This window comes from Populus alba, chromosome 1 (assembly GCF_005239225.2).
Source record: "Populus alba chromosome 1, ASM523922v2, whole genome shotgun sequence".
Lineage (NCBI taxonomy): Eukaryota > Viridiplantae > Streptophyta > Magnoliopsida > Malpighiales > Salicaceae > Populus > Populus alba.
In genome coordinates, this window is record NC_133284.1 from 15458279 (window position 1) to 15469052 (window position 10774).

At 36.0% G+C, this 10774-nt stretch overlaps 1 protein-coding gene across 1 annotated transcript; it reads right to left on the reverse strand.

The window, feature by feature from the left end:
* Positions 1-425: 425 nt before the first annotated feature.
* Positions 426-8453, reverse strand: LOC118034925 (protein PHYTOCHROME-DEPENDENT LATE-FLOWERING). Its single transcript, XM_035040370.2, has 12 exons — positions 7719-8453; positions 6833-6890; positions 6665-6729; positions 6459-6542; positions 5930-6010; positions 5581-5742; positions 5401-5499; positions 3979-5315; positions 3269-3495; positions 3036-3190; positions 2458-2496; positions 426-2358 (listed from the first exon to the last, which is right to left on the reverse strand). The coding sequence occupies exons 1-12, from the start codon at positions 7869-7871 to the stop codon at positions 769-771; spliced, it is 4050 nt and encodes a 1349-aa protein (XP_034896261.1). The 5' UTR covers positions 7872-8453; the 3' UTR covers positions 426-768.
* Positions 8454-10774: the final 2321 nt, after the last annotated feature.

Genomic DNA, 10774 nt, shown 5'->3' on the forward strand with positions numbered 1-10774 from the left:
TAGAAACTGAAGGGACTGCAATAAAAAAAAAATAGAAGTGTAGGGATAAAAAGAACTTTGTTGTGCTAATTTTAGATTGGCCAACACATTTCACACTTTAGTCCTATATCTGTGTTTACCTGTACACAATATAAGAAATCAGTCACAGTATGACAAAAATAAAAAATAAAATAGAGTTCAAGGGAGAGAGAAAAAAAAAAAGATTACGGATGCTACTGCAAGAAACAGTTAATTTAACTGAAATCACGCAGCCATGTCTTGCTATTAATTCCATATCAGAATAAAAAAGCGTTGTCTTCTGCTGCAAAATACAATTAATGTTTCATGCAATCAAAGCAGCATTGAATTTTATGACTGATCAGACTTGACTGTCAAATTTTGGCCCTGCTGCAGTTGGTAAATTCTATTCGCAAAAACAAAAGAACTACACAAGGTTTCATGATGCCTTTCATTACATGGTGGGTTGTTGCAAATAAACATAGTTATATACAAAATATGCCCCAAGAATACAAATATAACCAACCATCGAACACTTCAAAAATCACAAGTACTACATTACTTAAATAACTACACATCATCAGAATTTCCTCCTTCCAGCTTGCTCCAATGCTATGGAATTCACTCCCTTTTTTCGGGCTGCAATATCAGCTTTCTTTTTCTGCTCTGTACAGAAATGCCAAAAGGAGTTCTCGTGCTCCAAAATGGCTCTAAAGCGGGGGGGATTAGAGCCATGACTCGAGAAGCAAAACAAAAAAATATTATACTTGATCATGCATTGCTAACAGAGTTGCGTTTGTTCACAGCTTGGAGTTCCATTGGAGAATTTGTGATGCTTCCAACAGAACCAAGGGTTTGAGAGCTCAACTGTGGACTAGCGGGACCAGCCTCTGGATTACCAGAACTGATGGCATGGATTGCTCCTGAACTCAACTGTGGGCTCATTGGGGTTCGCTGGCTCATTTGCTGTGGGCTGGGCTGCTGCTGGGTTTGTTGGTTCAGTTGTGGAATTCCCATGGTTGACGGTGACCCTACTTGTGAAGGAGCAACAACAGCCTGTAGCGATGAAGTTTCTTGCTGCTGCTGCTGCAGTAACAGCTGTTGATGTTGCTGTGGCTGTAATTGTTGTTGCAGTTGTTGTAATTGTGGCGGCTGCTGCTGCTGCTGCTGTAATTGCTGTTGTTGCTGCTGCTGTAATTGCTGCTGCTGCATATAGTGATTCATCCCTGCCATGATCTTTGGTGGAGCCATAGGCCCCATTGGACTTCGTTGCATTACATTCATGTTGGCTCGGTTCAGAGATTGGCCAAGCATGGGAAAACCAGCAGAGCCTGGGTGCATCTGTCTGGCTCCTGACATCCCAACTATGCCAGACTGGGCCCCCCCTAACATACTCGCTCGATTGATTCTTTGTTTCATCATCTGAGCAGCTGGCGTCATGTGTCCAGAACGAAGCTGATTTAATGCATTGATATTTTGAGTCTGGCCCAGATTTATCGGGTTCTGGCTGGCATTACTCATTCCAGTTATAGGAGCCATAGGTCCAGAGATTCCAGTACCTATTCCCCTCGCACCTCCAATGCCCATGGCATTACCCAGACCTCCTAGACCAACCATGTTATTCCCCATGCTTCCCATGCCCATAGCCATCATCATTTTCCTCTGCTGCATCTGTGGCACCTGCTGCTGCTGCAACGGCTGCTGTGACTGCTGCTGCAACGGCTGCTGTGACTGCCCCTGCCCCTGCTGCTGCTGCTGCTGCTGCTGCAACAGCTGGAGCTGAAGAGAAGAAGGCTTGTTTACCATGTGACTACCCAACTGCATGTTTGAATTTGCTCCAATTGCACCTAAATCAGAGAGTGGATTTGATGGAAGCACCATTGGTGACCTCTGAAACTGTGAATTTTGCTGTTGAATTAAGGCATGTTGATTTTGTTGCTGCAGCTGCTGTTGCTGTTGCTGTTGCTGCAGCTGCTGTTGCTGCAGCTGCTGGTGCTGTTGCTGTTGCTGCTGTTGATGCTGCTGCAGAAGAGAACGCTGTGGATCTAGTTGTTGTGGTCTTGCAGGCATTGAAACCCCAGACACAAGACTCTGGGAGATCTGTAAGGCCTGAGGATTTCCAGTAGGCAGCATCCTTGAATTTGCTAGTAGATTGTGAGACGAATGAGACGCATTGCTACCAAGAGTAGGCTTTATATCATTCAATGACTGAACTGAAACTGCTTCATTGTATTGCTTCGCCTCAATAGCAGAAGTATTAAGAGGGCCTCCAGAAACATTTGGTTGACCGCTTGAAGCAATATTAATGCAGACAGGTCTCGGTTGAATATGATATTCCACAAGATATCCTTCACGTGTCATCTGGAAAAGTAAAATGCATTGCTTAAAGTCAACTGCATGGAGAAGAGATAATCTGAAATCTCAAATTCTGAGAAAGAAATCATTTCCTTCGAGACATACCAGTGAACAAAATTGTGTTGCAAGCAAATCCGCAAAATGCTGTAACAGAAATTAGTCAGATATGAATAGAGCTTGTCAGGATAAGCAAATATTGATGTGACAAGTAAAATTGTAAGATACTTTGAAAACAGAAGAATTCCATCCCAAGCATTAATTGTTCACTCAAGCTTGCACAATAGATCTTTCTGATTGATGAAGTCATGCTCACAAGGACAGAAAAATGAAATCCAATACATATTAGTGAAGTTTGTGAAAATGGCAAATTCAAAAATACGAGGACACCCAAAGAGTAGCAACAAAGATAATCAATGAACTAGCAGCAAAAATGGAAGGGTCAAAAAGAATACTAGCTTAATTAACAGTGGATGGGGTACACAAATGCATGGCAAATGGAAAAGCAACCGGAAGGTACTGATCTGAGAATATAAAAGCTGAAATATACATAATCCATAACCCAATGTTTACTGGTTGTAATAATTAGGAGAATGCAATATCCACAAAAGTTATAACAAGATTTTCTTAGGTTGGAACTCCATTATATCCAAATCCAACAAATGAAATTTGTACAGTACACTTACAGTATTGGGCAACGTAGGAAGATAATCTTCTGCAGATAGAACATCAACTGGCTTCTCATCTGCTTCTCCATAATGCATCACCACAGTACCATCATTTGGCTTCTCTGACATAATCATTCTATTCCGTACTTTTGTAACATAAGAAAAAGCATTCCCTGTAGAAATGACACAAAAGGGATTACATAAATTGTCAGAGGCTATAAACTATATATTTTGTTGATAACACAATAAACCTTGAAGCACTCGTTCTGGCAGTGCGAAATCCATAAATCTCGTCTTGCAGATATTCATATTGCCACCTGCAAGAGACTTTGATAACTGCCTTGCATTACTATCATCTTTGAACTCCTCATTATTAGCTGAATTGGAGAGATGAACAGACAGATTTTGAAGCGAATAGGTGTTTGGTTTTGTGATGGAGTAATCATCAACTTTATTCTTTTTGCAATTGAGTTGATGCCTGGAACAGAAGCAAGTAGAAAATGAACAGCAAAAACAGGATAGCATACTGTCATTGGACTTTAAAGAGAAACACAAATCAAGATGTTCTCACAAAAAAACATATCTAGCTGACAGAATGGGAAAAAGGATTTGCCTTTTGACACTTAAATTGTATTAAAAATTAGGGCACTGCCCCCAAACACACTTCACCCAACCCAACAAATACATAAAGAGAAATGCATGTGCGCGAGCAAGGGGGATTAAATAAGAAAAAAATATGCAAGATGGATCAAATATACATTTTCCCAGCATGCACTAGAATTATGCTCATTAAGAAGATAAAGAAAATCTGATTAACTCAGACTCTAAGTGGAGTGACATTTAAGCTTCTTGTAGCCAGAAGATAGGATTATAGTAATTAAAAAAGACCAGATTTCAATGTTAAAGGAAAAGGCAGGACAAGAAACAAGTATGGAATGGTAAACTAGTGAACTTTTTATACCTCATTGTCACTCTCTCAATCTTTGCAAATCTTTCAAGCATGCTTTGATCAGCCATTGGTGGGGTCCCAATTGAAGGACTATTTGCATTTAATGGAACACTTATATTGCTAACACTTGCAGGAGACCCCACATTGCTCATTATTGGGGTCTTGGGAAGGGAATTTGATCTCCGTTTTGCAGCAACCTGAGCCTGGTGCTGTCTTTGCAAGGGATCATTAGCACTGAAAGTCAAAGATGGGGCAGCAGCCATTGACTTCTCCCTTTGTGATGACCCAAGTGCAACAGGTGCTCCAAAATGGGGTCCAGCTGAACCACTGGACAATTCACCGGATTTTGATGATAGAGGCGATTGAGCTAACCCAGTTGATAACCGGGGACTTTGAGCCAATTTCCTCTTTTGGTGTGGTTCCTCCTTCCTACAATCCTGACTGAGATTGTTCCATCCACCCTGAGGGACATTAGATCTCATGAGATGTGGTAATCTTTGCTGTACCTGTAGTTGCTGTGTGTCCAAATGGCCTGCTTCTGCTTCCATCATCTGCCTATCATTTTTACCCTGACTAAGCATATCCGGTTTTTCTGTCTCTAACTGTTCTTCCTTGAGACCAAGTCTCATACCTTGCTGTCCTGCAGAAAATGATGTTGCTGCAGCATTTTGATGCACAACCCCTTCTAACATCTGGTGAGGATACTTTTGAATGCCTGAATTTGCATACTGAATTCCTCTTGTCATTGCTTGCTGCTGTAGTAATGAATTCTTCCAGTTCATTTCAGATTCATGGAGGCTGTCCATATGCGGCCCCATTTGCTGCTGTTGAATTCCATCAGGACCTGCTGGTGTAAGCCTTGCTCTCTTATTAAAACTAGATAAAGGCGATGATTGGGCATCTTGGTTCTCTCTTTTCCCATGAAGAGAAACACCAGGATTAATGATGTTTGTGTAAGCAACAATCATGTCCTGCCTGGAAGGGGAAGCTCCTGAAACATTAATGAGAGATGACCCTTGATCCTGCATACTTCTTGGGGAAATCCCCTTGTGATACCTCTGCTGCTGGGGTACCAAAGTTAGTCCAGCAACATTACCATCTGGAACAAAGCTTCTTGCTCTTAAGGCTAACATGTTAGGGCCAAGGTTTTGAGTAGACTGGTTCTCCTGGACATGCTGTGGCATCACATTTCCTGAAATGATTCCGGAATCTCCAAACCTACTGTTAGAGCTTTCAGACACACGATTGATGAAAACATTCTTTCCATGGATTCTGTTATTAGATGTGACAGTAACCTCAGGTGTCTGCCTTAATCTTTTTCGGCGGAAACTGCTCAGATCTAAATTGAGCTGCAAATGACATACAGTAGGGTTGAGAAACATATGATGAATTACTTCAGCTTTAGAACATGAAGTTGCTCTCTAACTATATTACCTTGGTTGAAATTGGGTTATTACAGAGCCTATCCAATTTGGGAGTAGGATCTAGACAAAGCTGTGGTTGCAATGCTTTCAATATGCGGGATTCTACTTCCTGCAGAAAAAAAGTTAATACAAAAATGTGGTGATATTAATTGTATAAATTTAGTTTCGTGAATGAGTTCAACACACTTACCATCAAATCACCATACGTCCAAGAATTATCAGAGATCATTGGGATATCCTTCACTACATTCTCCAATGACATCCTAAGGCGTACTTTATTGACAATAGGGAGCCCATCCATAGATGGAATGCTAGACCCCTGCTTGGAAGCACATTTTCGATAATCTTGCACCTGTAAGCATTTTGAGATTAGCAAATTCTGAAACCTCCAAACATATCAGCTTCAATAACTTCCTGCTCTCCACACGTGTTCACACACCCACATGCAATGCTCAAATGCATTCAAGGTTTAAGAAAAAAGAATGCGCCAAGCATAACATCGATTGGTAAAGATAAGTAACTTTATTTGAATTACTTACCTCGCACACAAGTGTTCCATTAACATATTTACATGGAATATCATCCAGAATATCTCCAGGTAACCAGCCAGATTCAATTGCCTCCAGATGCATTCACACATAGAAAGGAAGGAAAGTCAGTTAACTTTACAGTGAAGCTGAAATCCAAAGAGCAATTACAAGGCAGGCAACAATATATGCTGGATAAGTAGGAAAACTGCCTCATCAATTGATTTTAAAAACTAAAATGGGGTATTTTTGGCAACAAAGAAGTTTTTTTAGCCAAATATGCAATCTGGATAGTCTTCTAAGTAGTCAAACTGAGCAGAAAATGAATCTGCATGATGCATCTTACTTGCAACAAGTAGGTTAATTAAATGCACCATGGATAAGTTCCAAACCATGCTACGCAACAAACATACCACTGCATCAAAATGTCTGATCTAGGTGATGCGTACATAATTTTCAATTTGAAAATAAAACAACATTTTAGAACTAATCAAAATAAAAGCCCTCATGGATTAGAAGCAAAGGATAAGTTGATATTTACCGAAAAGAGTGTTTCAGAAGCCTTATCATATGGATGCAACAACTTCCGACCATCTTGAAGTGGAGCCTGATTTGCAGCCTTAATCTAAAAACAAATGCACATGGACTTGCAATTAACCACAAAGATGGTATGAAAAAAATGGATATTTTTCTCTTCTAGTCACTTTCTTAAAATTATAGTAGACAATTATTGTTTTTCAGACTAACCTCTGGGGGTTTTGCTATAGAATATCCATCTGGATAGAGGTTCAATGTGAATGAGACCTCATGCTCTGGAAGAACAAGAGACAACCAAAAGAACTCATAATATAAACTCGATAGAAGATACTCGATCAATTAAATCAATCCAACATGCAGATATGCCAAGTGCTTTACCAGAGAGAGATGAACTTGAGACATCTAACACATCCAAAGCACCCGCAACAATGTCACCCTATTTCACAGAACATTACAGGTTATGGTATAGAAAAACCAAAGCAAAGCATAAAATATGACATCCATACCACCCCTTAACTCCACACCCTGTCATTTAAGGGCTTTCAATCAACAACAACAAAGAGTTTCACCATTGCTATGAATCAGAGAAAGTGTGAAAAATAATAATTAAGGAAGCAAAGGACAAACAACCCATCTAATAACACTGAAAAACCAGGGAAGCAACTTATTTTAATTTTTCATTACCATCTCTTAAAGAGATTATAAGAAAAGGAACAAGAGAAATGCCATGTGCGACATATCATTTGGCAATAACTTTCTCCTAAGCCCTTGTGAAATTACCAGAAATTGAGATAAATCACATCAACAACCTCTTCCGTTCATTGAATCGCATATCGTTGAAAAGTTTCTCAGTCTGCTTGGCAAGTAAGAAGCTCGATAAAAGGCAGAGAACAGAATGAAGAATCAATGCTTTACTTCCTACAACATCATACTGAAAAGATCTGACATGTGAAAAATTATCCACCTTCCTTGCTTTCTTTAACAAACGGAAGCAATCCAAACATGATAACAAAAGGAAAGCATATAACTAACCATCAAATCAATTGCAATAAGAACGTTATAAAATAAAAGAAATTAAGATTTTACAATCTCAAAAATTACCCTCCTGAGAAAGTAAACAGTGCCTTTTATTGAACTAAGCTAAACTGAGATTTGAATGAAATTCTTATGAAACCTAACATCAACCAAAATACACAATCAATATACAACTTTTATTTTAATTCTCACTCAATGTTTTGCTCCTTGATTAAGTTGCCAAAATTACCTGGCGCTTTCTCGTAGAGGATTCATTCTTTGAGCCAATCACCGAGCTCTCTTTGAAATTCTCTGAGACCTCATCAGGAACAGTAGCTGATTGAAAAACAGGCTTTGGACGGAACCTAGTACCAGTTTTTGAGACTTTAAAAGAGACCCCCATGTAGAAACTTTATTTATTTAGTGTTTCGATCATGAGAAAGTGAATGAAAATCGGGGGAAATACTTTATACTTTTCGAGAGAAACCCATATTGAATTCTTAAAGAACTCAATTTCTTTTATGGTAATGTTTGGATCCTAAGAAAGCCAAGAAAAAAGATGGGAAGGTAGTAAAGAAAGGAAGAGTCTTTGAATACAAGTTGAAGTCTTTTGAGAGCTGAAGTAGAACACCAAAGTTGATTTCTTTGAGAATTTGAATGCTTAATTGAAATTCCCAGATTTTTTCATCTTCGTTCAATTTCTGGGAAAATTAAGGTTTGGTGGTGGTGTTTGGATGCTGAGAGAGAGTGGAGAATGTAAGAAAGAAGCAGTAGAATCTAATATCAATAAAAACCTCAACGTAAATACCAAAATGGGCTTTTTTATTTTTTGATAAATTCAAGATTTGATTGATATTGTAAGAGGTTTTCTCGAGAAAAATGAGGAGGGTGCTTGTTTGGATGGTGAGAAAGTTAGGGATTTAAAGAAAGAAAATAAGGCTGCGGGAGAGAGAGGGCGGGTAGGGGCGGGTACTAGGTTACTCTTCACTACAACAAGTCAGCGCAGTTGTAAAGAATAAGCTAAAGAGAGAATTTGGGCTCGAGCAGCTCTTTTGGCCTATCTTTTATTTTATTTTATTTTATTTAGTAGAGATTATTTTTAAAATAATTTTTTTATTTTTAATATCAAAACAATTTAAAAATATTAAAAAATAAAAAAAAAAATAAAAAATATATATAGTAGTTAAACAACAATACCAAATATCATCTTAATCCTTAATTATATCTCTAACACACAAAAATTAACTCACAATGAAAAAAAGTTTTTTTTCTTTTAATCCACGAGCGTTTAAAACTTGGATGATAAGGGAATACAGTTTCTCTGCACAGAATTACTTAAAGAAAAGGTTTCTTGTTGCAATAAATAATTATTAATTTTTTAATTCAATCCTCTATTCCCTTCAATAACTTCTTTATTAAATCCAACTTGAAATATAATCTAGTCAAATAGGTGAATAACTGAATTAACTTGCAAGTAAACAAGTTAATATGTAGTATTTTTATTTTTAACTACAAAAAAAAAAAACAATCAAATTTTATTTTTAATTTATGATAAGGTCACTAATATTCATCTTAATGAAAAAATATTTAAGTTCCATCGAATCAAAAGCTTAACTAATTGGATTACAAACTCAGCTGAATTTAGAATATAAATTTTATGAAAACCAACATGTTGGATTGAGAATTGGGATGGTAATGAATATCCATGAGTTTGATTTTTTTGATATTTATACCCTATTCATTATATATCAAATAATAAATTCAGATATTTATAAATTTTTCATCGGGTTTTAGATATCTATATAGGTTTCCATTATCTACTATTGTTTATTATGCAATAAAAAACAAAATAGTTTGACCTCATTTGTTTGCTAGAAAGTAACTTTTTTTAGAAAGTAAATTCAGGAAAGTGAATTATTTTCGATGTTTGGTAGTGTAATGGAAAATAAGTTGGAAAACATTTTTCTATGTTTGATTATGTCATGGAAAATGAGCTAGAAAATAATTTATTAATGTTTTATTTTTTTTCAAGTTTATTAAAAATGAGGAACAAATATTTCAAATTAAAAAGTTGAATGAAAATGAAATTAAAAAAATATATATAATTTCATAAATGATCTCTCAAATAAAATAAATAATAATCAAAATAAAATAGATTAAATCTAACAAATAAAAAAATTAAAAGATAAAGAAATTAAAATAATAATAATAATAATAATTGTTTCATAAATTATTTTTAATAAAATAAGTAACAATCAAAAGAATGAGAACCAAATTTGATAGATAAAAATTTTCAATTAAAAAATGATAAGGAAAAAGCAAATAATAATTATAAAAATGAGAATCAAAGTTAATATAAAAACAAATTTTAAATGATGAAATTGAAAAAAAAATATTTAAAAAATATATATATATATATATATATATATATATATATATATATCAATCAAAAGTTTAAGAACTAAATTTGATTAATCAGCAAATAATAATATTTTTAAATTTTTCATAATTTCTATAAAGTGTTTTCCTCATAAAATAAAATAAAAACACTTTTCTGGAAATCAAGCCAAATTTTTCTTTGACTGGAAAGTGTTTTTCATTGATTAACTTTTCTAATGACAAACAAACACATAAAACTTTAGAAAGTGGTTTTCAAAAAATCATTTTCCGTCAAACAAACAAGGTTTTAATATATATATACACACACGCGCGCACAGGGGGTGGGGATGTATATATTGTATTGTATTAAAAAATCAAACAACTATATCTATATAATATAAATATATATTTCAGGTTAAACTTGGATAGATTTCAGATCGAGTTTAATAATATTCTATCAATTATACATTGGATAAAATAACTATCCAAGAAATACTCCTTCATTCAAATTGATTACACAGTGTGAGAGAACATAAATTTATGATCAATTTGTTATCTTAGGAGCATACGAATTTAAGTAAAAATATTTTAAAAAAGAAAAAGTAGATGATTGTCTTGTTGATCCTGAATAGTTTTGGCTCCTTCCTCAACCTTAAATATTCTCCCATCTACCTTCACTATGAATTCTTCCTTGCTTCCTGACATTATTTTAAAACTAAATTTTACATCACTTTTGTAACCTAACAATTTTCACTTCCTCCGGCTCCTCTCATTTTTGAACACATTGTCGAGACAGGCGACAAGCCAGCGCACAAACTGCGCATCCACAGGCCTAATGCAAGGCAGGTGCGGGCTGAAGGATAGGGGACCTCTAGACGAACACAAGCTGATCAAAGGCTGATGAACACCATGCCCATGAGCCCCAAA